The 21,190-nt window shown below is 46.9% G+C and overlaps 1 protein-coding gene across 2 annotated transcripts in view; it reads right to left on the minus strand.

The window, feature by feature from the left end:
• Positions 1–9,535: 9,535 nt before the first annotated feature.
• The window catches only part of LMBR1 (limb development membrane protein 1), a 129,357-nt gene continuing 117,702 nt past the window's right edge, over positions 9,536–21,190 (minus strand). The window contains exons 16-17 of one of the 2 annotated variants that reach the window (XM_068972364.1): positions 14,510–14,671; positions 9,536–11,325 (exon numbers count right to left, since the gene is read on the minus strand). In XM_068972364.1, coding sequence (XP_068828465.1) covers positions 11,240–11,325; positions 14,510–14,671 — 248 coding nt within the window. In that variant the 3' untranslated portion in view covers positions 9,536–11,239. The remainder of the gene's footprint in view (positions 11,326–14,509; positions 14,672–21,190) is intronic. The other variant, XM_068972365.1, reaches the window with a different exon arrangement.

Here is a 21,190-nt window from a genome sequence, read left to right on the forward strand (position 1 = left end):
TCAGTCACCTTCCCAGGGCCCCACACCACACGGCTTTTGTTTGCCCCTGAACCGCACGGGGCCCGGGCCCCGGCCGCCTTGCGGGAAGCCACACTCGTTGCTCTGAGCGGCTGTGTGGCAAGTGACAACCACGACTGCATTCCTTTCCTCAGAAGAAACCGGGAAAAGGATGACTGATTTCCACAAAGGAAGCCTTCCAAGCAGCATGTTTGGGCTTCCCTGGTGGTGCAGTGGCTAAGAATCCGCCTGCCAATGCAGGGGCCACAGGTTCCATCCCTGGGCCAGGAAGATCCCACATGCTTTGGGGCAGCTAAGCCTGTGCTCATCAATGCCTGAGCCTGGGCCCTAGGGCCCGGAGCTGCAACCTCTGAAGCCCGTGCTCCGCAATCAGAGACACACGCACACCGCAGGGAAGGGTAGCCGCCGCTCGCCCAAACCAGAGCGCGACCTGTTGCAGCAAAAATAAATTCAGAAAAGTAGGCTGGTTTGAGGAAACGGAAGTGTTCTGGGATTGATTTAGATGGTGGTGTTTGCCCAACCCTGAGGATATACTCAAGGTTAGCCACCTGGGTCACCGGGCTAAAGCCCGTGCTCCCTGGCCTAGCGGCAGTCTCGGCCCCCACCGGAAATGTAACCTCGGCCCACTGTCGGGGGCCTTCCGGTCCTCACCAGGTGGCCTGTCGTGTGGGCCCCTCTGCCCAGAGAGGAAGGGGCAGCCTGCACAATGGCACCCTGGCCGTTGGCCTTCCCCAAAGATGCCTTGGCTTGAAAACGCTCCCTCCTCCTCTGGCTGGTAGCCCCTTGTCCTGCCCCCTCCCTATAAACGAGCACCTTCCTTCTCCTACAACCCTAGACGCTCCCTCTAGCCACAGGACGAGATGCTGCCCGAATCATAAACCACCTAATCAAGCCTTCAGATCCCTGGCTTTACTTGAATTTTGGTTTTGAACACAAACCACCAATGGACCGTACACTGTGGGAGTGAGTTTTATGGTGTGTGGTCAGGTCCCCCCCGCAAGATGGCCATTCTCTTGCTTTCTTGCTGGCCCAGTCCTTGCCTCACCTGCAGCCTACTCACCCACACCCCTTCCCTCTTCCTCGCAGAGCCTGATCAGTACCTGCCCGCACGGCTGCCTACCAGCCCCAGCTCCTGAGCCCCCCAAACTTCCGCCCAGAGGGGCTCCTTCGTGCTGTTTTCCTGACACCCAGCCAGCCTGACATCCCCCACCACTGACGTCTACCCCCCGTCACCCATACCGGGCCCTACCCCGGGGCCAGCCTGTAACTGATCCACACCCCCTGTAGCTGACACGCACCCCCACCCTCCACTCGCAGCCTGAAGAGTCACTCTAGGACCTTGCTTCCGAGGTAAGATCTCTGATCCAACAAACCACTGAGGTCTCTGTTGCCGCCGCCAGCCTCCTCCTTTGGTCTTGTGATGGGGCAGTTACAGGCCCTGTAGGCCTGTGAGGTGCAGCTTGACACGTGGTATGCGAGGTACCGCTCAATGAAAGGAGTTGGGCAAAATTCGGTAAGTACTTTAAAAGCTCTTAGGGAAGTCCTACGTACAATATCAAAAAATTTATGGGATATTATAAACTTTAACTACTTCAAAATTTTAGATTTCCATATAGCAGAAAACAATGTGAACAAGGTAAAAAAAGCAGGGAAAATATTTATGACGAAAAGATAAGCACTTAGCACTGGATAACTGTATAAAAGAATCAGGATGAGAGATATCAAATGTCGGCTACGCATATGTAATAGCCCATATAAGGAGAAATGTAAACAGCGGACTAATGTTGACGCTGAGCTTCCAATCCTTTGGCCACCTGATGTGAGGAACTGACTCACTGGAAAAGACCCTGATGCTGGCGGGAGGAGAAGGGGACGGCAGAGGGTGAGATGGCTGGAGGGCATCACTGACCTGATGGACATGAGTTTGAGCAAGCTCCGGGAGTCGGTGATGGACAGGGAAGCCTGGCGTGCTGCCGTCCATAGCGTTCCAAAGAATTGGACATGACTGAGCGACTGAACTGAACTGAAAAATTCTTTTTAAAGTTCTCCCACTAGTTATTAAAACTGCAAGAAAAAACACCTTTTGCCCATCAGGTTGTCACTAACTTGAAGACTGGCAAAATCCAGGGTTAGCCAAGTGCACACATCTCAGACGCGCTGCTGATATGGTCTTTCTGGAAAGAGTGTGCAGTATGCATCCTCTTGGAACCATTTTCATTTCTAGGAATGTAAGACATTGTGACTTACAATAAGAAATACACATATGGTCTTCCTCCATTTCTGGCACAGAGCTCTAAAGAAAGACCCTCAGAATTTCCTAAGTGATGAGTGTCTTTTGATATTCCTAACAAGCCCCTTTCAACCACACCTGGGCTTATGTGAATGAAGTGACTTTTAATTTCAGGGAAGCTGATTTACAAAACTGTGTTCGTTTCACGAGTACAGCAAACTGATCTGGTTATTCATACATGTGTGTATATGTCTGTATTTACACTTTTTTTCCAGTCTTTCCCACTACATCAGTAACTTGTCCAAAGAAGCTGAATATACCCCCTGTGGTATACCGTAAACCCTTGCGGTTTCTATTCTGTCTACAGTAGTCTGCGTCTGTTAACCCCAGGCTCCTATTTTGCCCCCCGCCCTTCCCTTTGGGTAACCATGTTTCTCTTCTGTGCCTGAACACGTTTGTTTCATAAATAAGTTAATGTGTACTCCTCTTTGGTATCCACCTATATGTGGCATCGTATCTTTCTCGGACTCACTTCACTTAGTATGGAAATCTCTAGGTCCAACCATGTTGCTGTGAATGGCATTATTCCATTTTTTATGGTTGAGTAATATTCCGGTACTTTGGCCACCTCATGCGAACAGTTGACTTGCTGGAAAAGACTCTGATGCTGGGAGGGATTGGGGGCAGGAGGAGAAGGGGACGACCGAGGATGAGATGGCTGGATGGCATCACGGACTCGATGGATGAGAATCTGAGTGAACTCAGGGAGCTGATGACGGACAGGGAGGCCTGGCGCGCTGCGGTTCATGGGGTCGCGGAGTCGGACACGACTGAGCGGCTGGACTTAACATTCCAGCAGGGCCTCCCTGGTGGCTCAGATGATAAAGAATCTGCCTGCAGTGCAGGAGAGCCGGGTTTGATGCCTGGGTTGGGAAGACCTCCTGGAGGAGGGCATGGTAGCCCACTCCAGTATTCTTGCCTGGAGAATCCCAGGACAGAGGATCCTGGCGGGGGCTACAGTCCATGGGGCCACAGAGCTGGACACGGCTGACGGTCGCCTTGCTTCAGCGCTCCACCGCGTGGGCACCGCGCCTTCTTGACCCACTCCTGTGCTGACGGACGTCTGGGCTGTTTCCACGTCTTGGCTGCTGTCAACAGTGCTGCCATGAACACTGGGGTGCATGCAACTTTTGCAACCAGAGTTTTCTAGTTAGATGCGCAGATGCACCCCAGGAGTGGGGCTGCTGGGTCACATGGTGGCTCCGGCTTGTGTGCTTTTTAAGGAACCTCCACACTGTTCACAGCGGCTGCACCGATTTGCCTTCCCATCAACAGTGTAGGAGGGTTTGCTCTTCTCCACACTGAATGGGGTGACTTTTGTAGACTCCCCGAGGATCGCCAGGGGAACCAACCCTGTGATTAGGGGCTGAACTGTCAGCCCCACTCTCGTGACCTGTGGGGAGGGGAGAGGGGCTGGAGCTGAGCTCATCACCAGCGGCCAATCATTTCATCCAGCACGCCTGTAGGGCGGAGCCTCCTCCACACAAACTGCCTCCTGAAGGCATCCTGAGAGCTTCCAGTGGGACCCCCGCCGACGGTGGGGAAGTTGAGCGCCCCCTCCCCAGACCTGGCCTGGGGGTCTCTCCCAGCTGGCTGGTCCTGACCTGCACCCTTTATGGGAGGCAGGTCATCCAGAGAGTGAGCTGCTGCCCCGGGTCCTGTGAGCAGCTCTGGAAGGAGCTGGACTGGATGAGGGAGTCCTGGGCTCTGCTGTGGAGCGGGCCAGGCAGAGCGTGACGGCCTCTGGGCTCCGGATGTGCGTCTGAAGTGGGGGTGGGCAGTCAGGCTTCCTGAGACTGACCCCCTCGGGTGTGGGGCTGCACTCACCAGAACTGCAGGACACCCAAGCAGTGATGCACAGAGGACCAGAGAAGCGCCTGGTGAGGGGAAACCCACACTGGCGGCCAGAGAGGAGACAGAGCAGACAGCGGAGGCTCCCACTGCCAACTCCACGAGCAGTGCCCTAAGGCGTGCAGAAAGCGATTCCTCAGATTCCATGGCAGCTAAGGACCGGAAATAAGCTAGACCCACACGGAGCTGACTAGATGCGGCCCCCACACATCAGGAGGAGGGCTATACAGACATCCCATGGAACGACATTAACCTACACGTCGGTAGGAAAAGAAGTTCATGAGCAAAGGATGTTCCATACACATACGACAATCCCGTGGGGGCATCTGGTGTGTCGCAGAGCAACCACGTGGAATTACTGCGACAGGCACGCTTCCTGCAACGTAAGAGCGCAATTCGGCAGAACATCGGGAACATTTCAACCATTGGACGTCATCGCCATTTCTTTTACCAGCTGTGCCACGTGGCTTGCGGCACCGCAGCTCCCCAACCAGGGACTGAACCTGGGAAGCGAAAGTGCCACGTCCTAACCACTGGACGCCAGGGAACTCCACACTGCCTTTTGTAGACCAAGATTTGACGTCTATGTCAAGGACAAAGCCTCATAAGAAAACTGTACTTAATTTAACACATCTCAACTTTCAAGTTTAACCAGAAGAATATAACAAGGATGTACAGACTCAAAAGTGTTTTCTTGTTTAAAGTTTTCAACATGGCCTACATTGTTCCAAAATCCTCATCACAATTTTAAGACACTAAGCCTTTAAGCAACCCAGTAGCTGAGTCATTTCTGTAAGGATCAGCGAGGACACATTTAGAAAAGCCAGGTGGACCAGACAGACGCGGAGCAGCTTCCGCAGGCTGGTCTCAGCTGTTCCTACAGTGACCACGGCTAACGATTTAAGGCCCACCTTAGCTCCTTATAGGCTCTGCCACAACTGTGACATCATCTTACAAATGTCAAGCCATCATGACGGAACATTTAATTATTAAGAACAGCGGCCAATACTTAAGAGCATCTGATGTTTTGGGCCCTGCGCTACGACAGTGGCCTGGCGGCCCCACCCAGAGCCCTGGGCACAAGGCACACGTGTGCAGGTGAGAAGCCGCCCGGGTTCCCCTACACAGCTCACAGGTAGGATGCCCACTTTCTGACTGGCACAGGTCACGGCTACCGCTGCCTAACCCTTTTCACAAGCACAGGCCCTGCCCGTCTCATGCATGGGAAGGAGTGTGGGATCGTAAGGAAGCCGCAGCTCTGCTCAGCTCACAGTGGGGCTCAGAGCCCAGGTGCCTGCCCAGCACCAGCGGCTCTGCTGAAACCTCCCCAAAGGTGGAGCTCGCTGGGCCACGGGAAACCCGCAGGGCTGAGAGCTGGGACGGGCACAGCAGAACCAGCATCTTTAAGAAATTTTCCCAAACTGTTTTCTTCCTTCCGAGGTGATCAAGCCGCATTCTTAAAGCCTCGACGTCTCACTCGTGGTTCCTTATCTGGCTCACTGTCCTCACTAAGCACCGTAAAAACAGGTAACAATTTTAAACAAGCCCCTTAGTTTGTCTGAGGCTCTGATATTGCAAGGCTCTGTCAACTAGCACAGGGGCTCCCCGTGAAGACAGGTGCCCTCCATCGGCTGTAACTAATCAGGCCGTCTGGGAAGCAAGGCTCACGAAGTGGCGACGGGTGAGGGCTCAGGAGCCAGCTGGCCCGGGGTTCAGACCCTGTGCTCCGTGGGCCCCGGGCGGGTTACCCAGCCCCTCTGGGCTTTAGCTTCCTCATCAGCAAAGCGGGAATACTAACAGTGCTCCTCCCCAGGACTGTCGTAAGGATTAACCGAGCTGTTGTTGCTCAGCTGCTCAATCGAATCCGACTCTTTGCAACTCCATGGACTGAAGGCTTCCCTGTCCTTCACCATCTCCCAGAGTTTTCTCACACTCACGTCCATCGACTCGGTGACGCTGTCCGGCCATTGCATCCTCTGCTGCCCCCTCTCCGCCCACCCTCAATCTTTCCCAGCATCAGCGTCTCTTGTATTAGGTGGGCAAGTCTTTTTAAAAACACCTATAAAATGCTCAGAACAATACTTGCCATAGGGAGGCACTGAAGTGCCTACTGCTATTATCACTGTTGTTACCAATTTAAACCAGTAAGTCTCTTTGCAAGCTATATACGTAAAACTGGTCTCATCTTAAAATGACATCTTAGATACCTACTCATGCTGTCTGTGTAATCTAGACAGAACTAAGTCGGCTTGAGTTTCTGAGGCCATGCCGCACTTCTGCACCTGAGACAAGAAGGCAGTGTTCAAATGCTTGACTCGACACCCCGGTGTTGGAAAATCCCGAACCACCCGACTGGAGTCACTGGGAAATCAGAACCCTTGGAGCAGGCAGAGGGGAGGCGGCAGCGACGCGGACCTGCGCTCACAGCCAGTGCTACAGCTCACCGGCGTGTCCCCAGGCCGCGTCCTCACCTCCCTGTGCCTGGGCCCCCGAGCTCTGGAGCGGAGGGGGGCATCTCCCCTGCCCCCAGGTCTCGGGCTGCTGACAGCAAGGACTCTGCAGCAGCCTCCTGACTTTACCCCCTAACTTCGAGGCCTGATGAGATGCCACGGTGAGGACTAGAAAGAGCAAAGAAGTGGGTCGCTGCTGAGAAGCAGAGGCAGGAGGGGAGAGTGCAGGTGCGGCCGGGGAGGGCCAGGCCCGGCACTGGCGGCTGACCCGTCGCCTCAGCCTCACGCCCACTGCTGAGCCGGCACAGGGGCACTGCAGGCCCCAGGAGGCCGCGAGTCGGCGCGCTGGCTCCGGGGGCACCCCGGTGCGGACGCTCGGTGCCCCAGTCTGCAGGCAGGCCATTCTTTTAAAACAGCAGCTTTCCAAAGGTGAGAGCCACTGAAGCAGTCGCGTCACAGAACACTGCACTCTGAGGAGCTGATACAGCTCTCCTCCTCAGACCCACAGCCGACGTGCGGGCGCCAGCCCCCCGCGTTCAGACGCCCTGGCCCTTCGCTGCCTCTGGTCCTCAGGGAAGAGCCCAGCAGCGGTGTCCGCCTGGCTCCCGTGACCCTGCTCGTGAGAAGCAGGCTTCTTCACGTGCCGGGAGGAGCACACACCAAAGTCACAGCCACAGTGACTGGGCTGTCTGAGTGCCTACCTGATTACGCCTGAACTTGGAAACAACTTTCCTAATTGAATTACAAAGAACTGGAAGTTAAGTAACTTCTCTTGAAAATGAGCTCCCAGCACTACTCCTTCAACACATATGGATCGCTTGGTTTTGAAACTTTATAATCCACGTTTGAGAGTCAGCAGTTTCTACTGACTTTAATGACATTCGTTGCAGGGCAACAAATAATTTTCATACTCAATCTTTTCGCTTCAGAGCATCTGCGATAATGGATTTTACCTGAACAATATTCAAAAGCCAAAACAATTCCTTGTGTTCATCATTCTTTCAGCCAGGAAATGACTTAGTGGTTTCTATCTAATTAAAAATATATATATGCCAAAAAGACACCAAAGAAAACAGGACAGAAAACGGCAGCATGCGTCACACCCAGTAACAGCAGGTCCTATTTCCTTAGATTTTTGCTTGTGTGCATGGAAGTGTGTGTGTTACGCTGTGAAGTGGATTTCTTACTGTGGTCAGAAGTCTGAAAGTCACTGCCAGAGAGGCTTCTGTCAGTGAATGAACCAGATGCTAAGGGCATTTGCCTTCCAAAGACCCTGGATTAAGCTGCCCAGACCACAGTCAAGTATGTGGCTCAGTCCTTCAGTGGAAAAAATCAGAGAAATCGTATCTAAGTAAGTCAAATAAATAACATAACATACATGATATCAATCATTTTAGGTTGCAAGAAACTGACCTACCAAAAACTCCCCAACAAAAAGGACACAAAACATCCACTTCTTCCTCAACTTACCGTTCCATCAGAACAACTACCGCCCTTCGTAAGACACAAATGAACGCAACCTGTACCCTTAAGTTTAGCCATGAGGGTATATAAGATAAAAAACAAAAACACAAATATTTGAGTACTTGTAGACCAAAATATGAAGTCACTTTTTGTAAAACTTTAATTTCTGAAAGTCACACTGAAAGTAATCTCATAGAGACAAACAAGACTGACGATCTGTAAACAAAACACCCTGTAAACAAACATCGTTCGCCAGTGCATCCAAACACTATCTTCAAAGTAACATCATTCCAGTTTTTAAAAGCGTCAATGGTCAGGACTGCATGGATCCGCATCGCAAGCACTGCCTTTATACACTCAGTACACTAAACTGTGCTAGCAACACAGAGAGCCGCCAAGGAGCATGCCGCACGCCCGTGCTGTGCGCAAACAAGCTGACCGCCGGGGCCACAGGGGGCCACCTGCACCCCAGCGAAGCCAGGCGGAAGCCACCACCCCAGGTCAGGGGTGTCTGCACCTTGGACGCACCCAAGTGACAACCACCAGTGAGGTTTCGTTCTCATCTGCTGCCCACCCCTCAGCGTGGCACAGAAGCTGCTAATGTGTGTGCGCAGAGTCTTCACATCAAGTCACACATTTACAGCAGATTTGTTTTCATAGAGAATGTACACAAAGCTAAATAAATTTTAAACCTAAGAAACACCTTGGAAAATCAGTGAAGATCATTACAAATGCTGTATGTGTAAAATGTGTATCCAGCATATTTACATACCACAGAACCAGGAATGAGAAAGAACAGCAGTGCCCACTGCCCCTTTACACTGGTTCCCGGAACTGAGAAAATGTGAGCGGAGCCTTATTAAACCTGTCACTGACGCACCCCACCTGCTCAGGAGCAGGGCAGTCTGGGCGTCTGACTGCGGCACAGGGCCCTCGGGCCTGAGGCCTCGTGGTGCCGCCCCCGGCCACGGCGCTCCTGGCTGCAGCCCGGCTCCACGTGCTGCCCGACACCCCCCTCCCAGCACAGGACCACACACCAGCCTCCAATGTGTCCAAGAGAAGCGCCTGCAATCAGAATGAGCATCTCACTCAGGAATGAGGTTGTGGACATGACCAGGAATACACGGGCTATCTGCAGTCTCAAGTGGTTGTCATTACGTGCAGACCGAGGATATAACAACCTGTATTTGCTCACACAGAACAGGTCTGAGACCCAAGGTTTAAAACCATCCCTCTATTCCACACAGCAATGAAGAAGCACCCAATGAGAGCTTGAGAAATCCACTATACATTTCACTCCTTACCAACCCAAACCTGGCTTAAGTCCTCTGATGGAAAGAAACTTTCAGATGAGCAAAGAGTTGATACAGACATTGAAAAGTTTAATACTTTACTCAAAATTTTTCAGACATCTTACAAATACCCAGAAGCTCTTCTGGATGTGTGCCCTGAAACTGGTGTAAGTTAAAAGTGATATTCTTTTATTTAAAGGAACTTTTTTCTCTTCTCCCCTTGACCTGGTCTGCTCAAAGCAAGCCAAGTTTCAGTAAAAATCAAAACCTCTAACTACTGCTTAAATAGGTATAATTACCAGTAAAACTGAAGAAAGCCATTTTTTATAAATTTTTCTCAGTATGTGGATCTTATGCTAAGAAATTCACCCATACTAGACTGCTTATATTTACTGAGGGTCATTTAGAATCACAAAATGTTCTTTTGTTTTAAAACTAAGCTGCATTTTAACAAGAGAAACTCGGAAGGAAATGGAGAGGTCTAAATTAAGAAGTATACACATGGAGCTGAGATTACTTTTTCTTATAATTTTGCTTCTTCATGGAAATTTTTAATGTCAAATATATACAGCCTATTTTTCATAAATTTCTCTCCCCAAAACCTTTAGATTCAACAATTTGAGAAAACCATTCTTTTGCTTTTGTCTGAACACAGACTCTACTGCCACACACCCAGTGCACGCGGGCACACGTGGGCACACGCGGGCACACGCATTTCTGGAGGCCTCGTGATATGAGGCGCGTGTGAGGGGCCCGCCGCCTCCTCCTGCGTGCACAATTTCTGGCGCTCTAACCTAGCGGAGGGTGACACAGAGTATCATGGCATAGTTTTTACTCAGTGGACTTGAGGTCAAGAACCTGTCCCCGTAACTATTTACAATTTAATAACTGAATGAGTGTGAGGTCATGATACACTGCAGAACTGTCCTGACACCACGAATGTTGGCGGATGCTGTGTGTTCTTGCGTTAAATGATCACTTTTGTAAGTCTGAGGTTTAACTTGGCGTGTGCAGAAGTGACCGAAGGCGAAAGAAGGGGTTTCTACCACAGAGGATTTACGGTTCCATAATGGACACAGGAGCACAGGGAATTACGGGATTCCTGAAAAAAATGTTTTTAAAAAACTGAGTGTACATACAGCCTATAAGGCAAAATCTAAGTTACAAGTGTCTTCAACACTGGCAACTATGTTGTGAGAGGTAATACTGAACTATTTACACATAGACTGTCAGAAAGCATGGTGACATAACCTATCCTACCATAGCTTATTACACTGGGCAGCAGACGGATTCCTGTGGCATTCTACCAAGGCTCAGGTTAGAAGAGTTTTGTATTTTCCCCTTAACTCAAATTCCAGTCAGTATCCGGTAACATAAGTCAGAACTATGCTTTCGTTTTTTTCTTGAAGGAAGCAGAAAACGTCATTTGCAACCATTACAGTTTCAATGCAGCCACTGCGACAACACCGATAAACTTCCATTTTTTTGCAGAAACTGCCCATCTGAGGACTAAGGAAGGATGCCTTTCATGTAGGTGTCTACACTTTGAATGGACTATATAATGAGATTTAAATGAATCCTTAGAAAGCCCCAAAGTCGCCTTTTCTCACATTCTCATGGCTGCACAGCAAGCAAGCATGTCCCCCAGAAGATGCGCTGCCCAGAGGAGCTGTGCTTGGCTGGAAACGACAAGGTCCACCCAAAGGCAAACAAAGAGGAGACGACCTGCGGCAGCCACGCCCTCAAACTGTGAAGACGGGGACACAGACAGGCCCAGGCCCGACACGTGGACCACGGCCAGCGGGACGGCCCAGCTGGCGGGAATGTCACGAGTGTGGAGTGCTTGCTCTCGACTACAGAGTGGTGCTGCGGCCTCACAGTGCTTTCTGATGCCCATTTGCAGAAGGCTTTGCTGTGTCTGAATCCCTTGGCGTATCTGATAAGTGCAGTTTATGAAGCCCTGCAGAAAAATGAAGAAAACGTAAGAACTAACGCACTGCTGAGAGGCTGGGCAGAACATGAGGTGCTCCTGAGGGGACTGCCGCGTGGCCTACTCCCTGCACCAAGAAAGGGCTCTGTGTCCCACTGGCAGCGCCCAGGGCCTCCGCTGAAGACAGCTGCCCAGCGGGAAGCCAAGCCTCCCCTCATGCAGGAGCTGTCCCCTCACCCAGCCTCCCACAGGCCCGGCTCAGCTTCCTCCACTGAGGGCAGAGCCCCTGCCCTCCACACAGCCCCCGTCCTGCCCCACCCTCCACCTCGGTCCCAGGAGCAACTTCTAATGAAACTGCTCCTGCAAGCGTCCTCAAGGGCCCTTCTTGGGGAATAACCTGAAACAAGGATGATCCCGTTTTTGTTTTAAAATACACTCATACATACACACTCACAGGAAACTGCAGGGAAAAACACACTAAGACATTAAGCGTGCAAGTAGAAGAAAAGCAGTGGAGAATATTACCAAGAAGAAGGGAAGGACAAAGAGCAAGCTGAACACAGAGCACACGATTATCCCTGCCTCGTGAGCTGCACTCCTTCCCCTCTATCACACGGCGATTACTCAGCGGGGCACCCGGCACACTGAGCAGTGCTGTGCCTTCCTGGGCAGCAAAGGCAGGGATTTTTAAGAGCTTAACTGGTATTGAAGCTCTGAGCACTTTAACAAAACAAAGTATAAAGATGTTTAAGAACACATAAGTGGCACATCCATGGAAAAGGTTTCCAGGGAACGATTTTCATGAGGCTCAGACATTTGTAAAAATATACTTGGATGACTTTTCCCCTAAAATTTCAGGTAGTTTTCTAGCTAACTTGATATATAATTTTATACCCCTCCCAAGCCAACACAACATGCCAAATTTTTAAATTTCTATCACCTGCACATCTTCATGGAAAAAAAGTGAAACTGAGCCTGTCTATGATGGATGACTGGGAAGGAAAATATAAGTCAGTCAAAAACATGCACGCACACACACGCAAACACAGTCAGTCAAAAACGTGTGTGTGTGTGCGCGCGCACACACACACACACACACACACACACACACAGTTCTGTTTCAGGAGTGGCCGAGCCACTGAGTGACAAAAGGCGCCTCCAGCTGCAGCTGGACATGGACATGGGGCAGCACGCTAACTCAGGCCGCTGCGGGTGGCGGGCAGGCGCACGGCCACCAGGCGGTCAACTCTCACGGAGACTCAGCCCCTGCAGGGGCCATTATTCTGATGAGCTACTTCTCAACCCTGGGGGGGTGGGGCGCAGGGGCACAGGTTATCTATTCGGAAAAACTACAGTGTCTCTCTTCTGTAGAAATCATCACCGGCTCCACCATCACGGCAGCTGAATTCCCAGTGGCTGCCATGTGCCAGAGGCTCTATGAGAAAGACTCTGTGATTCTCAACCCACAGCAGCAGAGGAAAAAGCCCTCCCGTACCACCCCCAACACACAAAAGAAGAAAAAGAAAGGAGATGGTTGAATTTTATATTTTCTGATCAAATTATGATTCTCAGTGAAATCATATTAAGATTTCAGATCACTCACACATAATACACACTTAATGAGGATCTTTTTCTAGCTATCAAGCACTGCCTCCTTAGAGCACTCCGAAGAGTAACAGGAAGCATTAGGAAAGCTGTGCCTATGAGATGTTCTACATGACTCTTGATACCACCACTGCCTCTTATGGTCAAAGAGCCAATACAACACACACAAGCTTTACCTCCGGTTAGATCATATCTTACTACTTTAATAAAGACTTCTTTAGCAAGATGATATCCAAAACACCCAACTCAAATGCTAAATTCACTGCAATTTATTCACCACCATCTCATTTTAGTGACTGGTAAGTAGGAATTTATCTAAGATTATGGGTAACTAATATTGCTGATGCTACAACAAGCTAAAATACGCTACAACAAGCGAAAATATGAACTTATAACTCTAAACATCTGGCTAAGAGGACTGTTTGATTCCCATTTCATCTTTAGATTTTAATCTGACCGGCATTATGGAACCTGGGCATTAAAATCCCCAAGGTGTCTGGGGCTTCAGCTGAAATGAGATGTAACTCTTCCCTTTCTGCCCAGTATTTTATCAGCCACTCTCCTAGGATAAATTCACAGCAAAACAGACATGAGTAGATAATCTGAAGTCCTTTTTCCTTCCCAATGGTCATCCTTTCAAGCATCAGGATTGGAAAGCTTGGTGGTGTGTAAAGCTTTACTGCGGTCTGCCTGGCAGACATCCCTGTACGTGTGAACAGGGCCTCAAGGCACCACCGCCCGCCGCATTCTGCAACAGCTCAGAGCCACAGAGGTGCACGGAGTCCGCGTGCTCCCACGGCGTCAATTCAGGCAAACGGGCTCATGGCAGGACTTCCTAGCAATGGATCACTGCCTTTCCCTCTTTCACAAAATTACACACCCTAACCCAAGAAGGGTTAGAAACAAGACAGTTTACATTGTCCTGGTATTCCCAAAATACAAAGCCTGAAATATGCTTATTACTAATGTTGAAGCAAGCATGAGAAATATGGTCATGGGTGACACCTGTACCTTTTATAGCTTAGCCAAATCTATGAGTTTTTAATACTGGCTCAATGCATATGTCTCAATGCACATGACTCATGGAATACGTAATAAATGCCCTCTCTCTTATTAATGCCAAACACTAATGCTTTTATTCCGAATTATTATCTGACTTATGAAGAGAAGTGTAATTGTGGGTCAGCCTGAAACTTACAAAATCCAATTCTCAAAAAAAATCTTAAACTACTAAGAGGCATCATTACCAGAATGTAAGCCTTGCACCTCACGCTCAGTTCACCGCCACTGCCCTCATCCTCATGAAAGAGCTGCTGCTCCCTGAGCTGTCGCGGGCATCAGGACTTCCCTTAGGCTCTGACGAGAACTGTTTTAGTTAATATTCACAGCAGTTCTGAAGATGATATTATCACTGTTTTATAGATGAGAAAGAGGAAGCTAAATGAAGCAATTTTATACAGGTACATAACCAATAAGCAGTGGGTCAGGAATGTGACCTCGAAGGTCACACATTCGGAAAATGAACAGGTGAAGACTTAAAATCAGCTGAAAAGTTAAAATTATTACAAAGTAGAAGGAGAGAAAAAGTCCCCATAACCCTCAGGATTACCTAGGGCCTTGAAAAGCTCTTCTCGCACAGCGGAGGTGAACTTTCTGACCAGACACAGTGTGGTCACAATGGCAAACAGCAGATTGTAGGATAGCACAATGTAGAAATTTCCCAGCCAATTAAACCTTCCGAAGTCTCCAAGCAGATCGAATCGAGTGATTCCTGTTAAAATAAACAAAACAGCCCTTAATAAATCAGGTACAATATATTTATATAAATTATATTTACCAAGATAAAGTACAAATCAGGTCAAATTCCACGGCCTTCCTCATTTCTGTGAGCGGGAATCCTGGGCTACCACACAGTCATGACCCTGCGGCCAACCCCAGTCAGCCTAAGCAGCTGTCCGTGTCAGTCTCTGGCGGCGGCGAGCAGCGAAGCTGCAACGGGCCATTCGCTCAGCATTTCCCCACGTCCACAAGAAACCCGCCGTGCTGCTCCTGTGTGGAAGCTGGGTGCGGCCCATTCCCCGAAACAGGGAATGAGGGTTGTGTGGAAGAGACACTGACAAACCCCCTCCCGCACCAACCCTCGTCCCACCTCCCTGCAGGGCCCTGCTCACATGCCACCTCCTCCAAGAGGCCACCTGTCTCCTCTACCCTGAACAGCTGACCTGCCAAGGTCCTCCCCCCTGGAAATGTTTCTTCAAGGCACACACTATCTGAATGTTTCTTTTCCTTTGTGGTTCATTTACTGCCTACTTTCCCCGAGAATTATAAGGATAGGGACTCTGTTGTTTTCAGCCCTATGATCCCAGAACCCAGAGCAATGCCCTGCACACACTTAAAACTTCCCACTTAACAAGTAAACAGACAGAGTGGCTCCTTTCCAAGGGGAAGAAAACACACATTCATACGTGAACTGAATGCTGCGGTCTTGTAGAGTGAGTGGCCAAGGCTGACATGCAGTGTCACGCTGCTGTGTATGCTAGAACTGCAGTGCAGCTGGATTATACATGCATCACCACTTAAACACACCTGTGACATGTAAAAAGCAAGCCTTATGTTTTAAAAAAGGCTGAACAGTCATTCTATTCAACGAGCACGTGCCCTAGGCTCAATACTTCTTGGAAAGTTTGCATATGGAAGGATTTTTCTGACTACTGGAAGGTAAATAAATAAGTAAAAACAGCATTCAAATGGTCAGTCAAGTGAGAGATGACGGGACTATTGATGTTCTTTAAGGAAGAAACTGGAGAGCTAATCATGGCCATATAAAATTTTAACCACTAAGGACTTGTATATCCAAAAACATGCACCTTTCATTTTGTGGGTGGCCTAAGAATTTCAAGAACAACTTTGACTAAACTCAACGTCACCTCATCAGCTAACTTTCAAACTTAACTCTCATCCCCACTCAATGCAATCCCATCACCTCCTATCTGGACACTCTACGAAAGCAGCTTGTGCAGATGACAGAAAAATAGCAGGCATCAAAAAGCAGGTCTTGTGTGACCACATGTATCCAGGGCCAATGTATCTGAATCTGAGAGACAAAAATCTGCCAAAGTAGGTTAAGGAAATGCAAGATTAACGGAAATGTACAGTGACATACTGTTTCAGAGAAGGCAGAAGGGGCCCAGACCCTAGTAGCATGCATAGCGCAGGTCACACCACGAGGTCATGGCAACGATCTGGCGGCAGTTTCTCTGAGTGAAGATTTACTAAGACTAACTAAGACTTTGTTAAAAGGAACATATGTCTAATTACATGTATTGTTTTTCAAATGAAGTATCACTTAATCTAACCTAGGGAGTTATCTGTAAACAAGAAGCAGTCCTCCCAAAACACACTTCAGTGGTTTCACGGCCCGGGGATCCCACATAAAGCATCTGTGATCTTCAGAGCCCAAGACTCCTGAGCATCCGTGGAGGGACCCACACGCGTGCACACACAGCTGTGCACGGCATGAAGGGCATGTACAGAGCAGCGGACAAACCCCAGGATAAAAGCCCTCGCCAAGATGCTCTATACGAGTCTGATTTGGTCTCAAAAAGGTTTGATCACACACCACCATTAGCAAAAATGAAATCAGAGCATATATGCCCACTACATGTGTATGTTATTTGTAAACTATATACTCACTGACCTATATATTATTTTATACACAAAATTAAGACTTAAAAAATCACAGCAATAACAATAAATACAAGTTCTGACAGCTTCTCCACACAGCCCAATGACTTACTTTGTGAATTCATGGGGAAACCAACTCCACTTTGGAAACCTCTGCTACATGGAAACTAGTAATTCAGCGTCACCCAGAACTTGCTCTGTGTCACGCACCCCATCAGAGGAAAGCCGGGGCAGTAAGTGAGAATTCACACAGTCAGACTGGAAGGTACGTTATCAACAACAGAAAGGTGCTTTCACTAGAACTTTGCAGTGGGCTCACCCTGGTATCTGGAGAGTCAGGTCAAGACCCAGTGGGAAACATGAGGAGAAGAGCAACCCCTCTTGTTAGAGGCTCTGGCCACAGACACCTCAGGTTGGCCTCAGACAGAAACCCAGAAGCCTGGTGTTACTATGGAGGCACTGAGGCTTCAGACGAAACATCAGAGATTATAGGAGCAAGTTCCAGAAGACACTGTTGTTCAGAATTTAACGTTTTAGAAATATAATATCAGCTAAGTACCCCCAAAAGCTCTTGAATTCTGAAAATCTTCTAATAGACAAAAAGAAGTCTTAAATAAACACTTATCTAAAATGTCTGAGGATTTTGTCACAGTAATAATTAAACTGTAAAATGTACTTATTTCTTTTCGTTTTATTGAAATATAATTTACATATCACTGCATGAGTTTAACATGTACAGCATGTTTTAACTCACATACACCATGAAATGATTATTAAGATCAGTGAACATGCATCACCTCCAACAGATACAAATTTTAAAAGTTTCAAAATTTTTTTCCGTCTGATGAAAACTCTTAGGATTTACTCCCTTAACAACCTTCCTATGTAACACACAGCAAATAATTATATTAGCCATGTTGCACATCACGTTCCTACGGTTCTTCTCGTAACTGGACATTTGTACCTGCGGATGACCTTCATCCAATTCCCCCTCTTCTACCTCCTGCCTCTGGTAACCACACATCTGATCTTTCTTCCTCGCAGTTTGCTTTGAAGTGTCATCAACTGAAAACACTGTGTAAGTTCCCATGGTGTGACACTGTGGTTTGCTATTTCTGTGCATTTCAAAGTGATCACCATCTAGTTACTGACTATATTTCCCACACTGTGCATCTGAGATCCTGTGAGCTTTGCAAATCTCATCTCCTGCACCTATTTCCTTCTTCCACTCACCACCTAGCCCCGGAAACCACCTGTCTGCTCTCTGTATCTGTAACTCTGATTCTTTTTTGCTGTTCATTTTTGTCTTCTAGAGTTCATATGTAAGTGAAATCACATAGTATTTGTCATTCTCTGACCTATTTTATCAAGCATAATACCCTCTAGGTCTACCCATGTTGTCACCAACGGCAATATGTTAGTCTTTTACGCCTGAGTTTTGTGTGTGTGTGTGTGTGTGTGTGTGTGTACATGTACCACATCTCTATCCATTCATCTTTTCATGGGTACTTAGGCTGCTTCTGAATCTTGACTACTGTAAGTAATGCTGCAATCAACACAGGGGTACATATTTACTTTCTAATTAGGGATTTCATTTTCTTCAGAAAGTAAGACTGCTGGATCATATGGTAGCTCTATTTTTAGTTTTTTAGGGAACTTCCATACTGTCCTCCACAATGGCTGCACCAATCAACATTCCCATCAATGGAGCAGGAGGGTTCCTTTCTCTCCACACTGTTTGATGATGGCCATTCTGGCCAGTGTGAGGTGATGCCTCAGTGTAATTTTGATGTGCATTTCTCTAATAATTAACGATGTTGAGCATCTTTTTACGTGTCTTTTGACCATCTGTATGTCTTCTTTGGAGAAATGTCTATTTAAATCTGCCCATTTTTGGACTGGGGTGTTTGGTTTCTTGGCATTGATCCTTTGGATATTTTGGATATTAACTCCTTATTGGATATATCATTTGCAAACATCTTTTCCATTCAGTGGGCAGCCTTTTCATTTTGTTGAGTTTCCTTCATTGTGAAAAGCTTTTTAGTTTGATGTAGTCCCATGTGCTTATTTTTGCTTTTGTTCCCCCTGCCTGAGGAAACAGGTCTCCCAAAAATACTGCTTAGACCAATGCTGGCAAGCACGCTGCCCGCGCTTTCCTCTGGAAGTTTACGGCTTCAGGTCTGACACTTGCATCTCTAGCCTGTGTTGCGTTTACTTTCGTGCGTGATGTGAGAGCATGGATCAGTCTCTTCTGCATGCAGCTGTCCAGTTTTTTCAACATCATCTACTGAAGAGGCTTTCTTCTCCTCATTGTGTATTCTCGCCTCCTCTGTCACAGATTCATTGACCATAGGTGGATGGATTCATTTCTGGGCTTTCTATTCTGCTCCATTGATACATATGTATATTTTTGTGCCAGTACCATGCTGTTCTGACAGATGTAGTATTGTAGTATAGTTTAAAATCAGGGCACACTGACCTCCTTAATCTTCTTTCTTAAAACTGTTTTGGTACTTCAGTATCTTTTGTATAGTTCCACATGAAGTTTAGAATTATTTGTTCTAGTTTTGTGAAAAATGTCATTGGTATTTTGACTGTACTGAATCTGTAGATTCTCTTTGGTAGGATGGTCATTTTAACAGTGTTAATTCTTCCAATCCATGAACACTGTATTTCCCTTCATCTGTTTTTGTTGCTTTCAATTTCTTTCATCAACGTCATGGTTTTCTGAGCATGGCTCTTTAATCTCCTTATTTAGAAATACTCAGGTATTTTGCTCTTTTTGATACAATAGTAAATGGGATTATTTTTTAAATTAATTTTTCTGATTGGTTTTAGTGTGGAGATGTGCAACAGATTTCTGTCTACTGATTGCTATATATTACTATTACATCCTGGAACTTTATGGAGTTCATTGATAAGCTCTAGTGGTTTTTTGGCAGTGTTGGTAGGATTCTATTAGTATATGTCATCTGAAAACAGGATGGTTTTACTTTTTCTCTAATTTAGGTTCCTTTTAGTTATTTTTTCTCATCTCACTGCTGTGGCTAGGTTTTCACATAGTGTGTTGAATAAAAGTGGCAGGAGTGGGCATCCTTATCTTGTTCCTAATCTTTAATGAAATGCTTTCAACTTTTCAACACTGAGTTTGATGTCAGTTGTGGGTTTATCATATACTGCCTTTATTATGTTGAGGTATGTTCCCTCTACCCAATTTGGGCAGACTTTTTATCATAAATGGATGCTGAATTTTGTCAGAAGATTTTTCTGTATCTACTGAGATAATCATATGATTTGCATACTTGAAGTTTCTTAATTTGATATGTCACATTGATTTGCAGGTATTTAACCATCCTTGCTTGCATCCCTGGAATAAATCCCACTTGATCACAGTGTGCGATCCTTTTAATGTACTGTTGAATTCACTTTGCTAAAATTTTGTTGAGGATTTTTGCACATGCTGACTCAAGTGATATTGGACAATAATTTTTTTGTGTGTTGTATCTTTGTCTGATTTTAATACCAGGGATACCAGGGTGGCAGTGTGCCTTCCTAAGCAACTGTTTGGAATGTTTGAAAAGGGCAGGTGTTAACTCTTCTCCAAATGTTTGTTAGAATTCACCTGTGAAGCCGTCTGGTCCTGGGCCTGTGTTTGTTGGAGTTTTCATTTCTGTTTCTATTTCATTACTAGTATCTACTGGTACGTATTTTCTGTATCTTCCTGGTTCAGTCCTGGGAGACTGTACATCCCTAGGAATTTGTCCACTTCTTTCAGGTTGTCCATTTTATTGGGGCATACAGTTCTTCTTAGTAATCTCTTATGATCCTTTGTAGTTCTGTGGTGTAGGTTGTAATGTCTTCTTTATAATTTCTGATACTTGGGCCCTCACATTTTTTCCATAATCAGTCTGAGTAAAGGTTTATCAATTTTGTTTCTTTTCAAAACACCAGCTCTCAATTTCATTGATTTCTATCTTCTTTTTTTTTTAAGTTTCATTTTATTTATTTTTGCTCTAATTTTTCATGACTGTTTCCTTTTACTAATTTTGTTTTTTGTTTGCTCTCCTTTCTCTGTAAGATTCTTTATTTGAAAATTTTCTTGTTTCCTGAGGTAGGCCTGTATCACTATAAATGTCTCTCTTAGAATTGTTTTTCCTGAATCCCATAGATTTTGGCTCACTGTTTTGTCTATAGGTATTTTAAAATTTCTCCTTTGATTTCATCAGTAACCCACTGGTTGCTTAGGAACATGTTGCTTAGCCTCCATATGTTTGTGCTCTGGGAAGTTTTTTGTTTTTTATACACTTTTATTTTCTCTGCAAAGGTGATTCAGAGAATTTATCTTTTGGCTACACCACACAGTATGTGGGGTCTCAAGCAGGGATCAAAACTATGCCCCCTGCAGTGGAAGCATGGATTCTTAGCCACTGGACAAACCAGGGAAGTCTCAGGAATTTTTTAAAGATTGTAGTTGCTTTCTAGTTTCAAAGCATCGCTGTTAGAAAAGGTGCTTAATATGAATTCAATTTTCATAAATTTACCAAGACTTGCTTTGAGGGTTAGCATGTGATCTACTCTGGAAACTGTTCCTTGGGCACTTGAAAAG

The sequence above is a fragment of the Capricornis sumatraensis genome, chromosome 5 (genome assembly GCF_032405125.1).
Source record: "Capricornis sumatraensis isolate serow.1 chromosome 5, serow.2, whole genome shotgun sequence".
NCBI classification, from domain to species: Eukaryota; Metazoa; Chordata; class Mammalia; order Artiodactyla; family Bovidae; genus Capricornis; species Capricornis sumatraensis.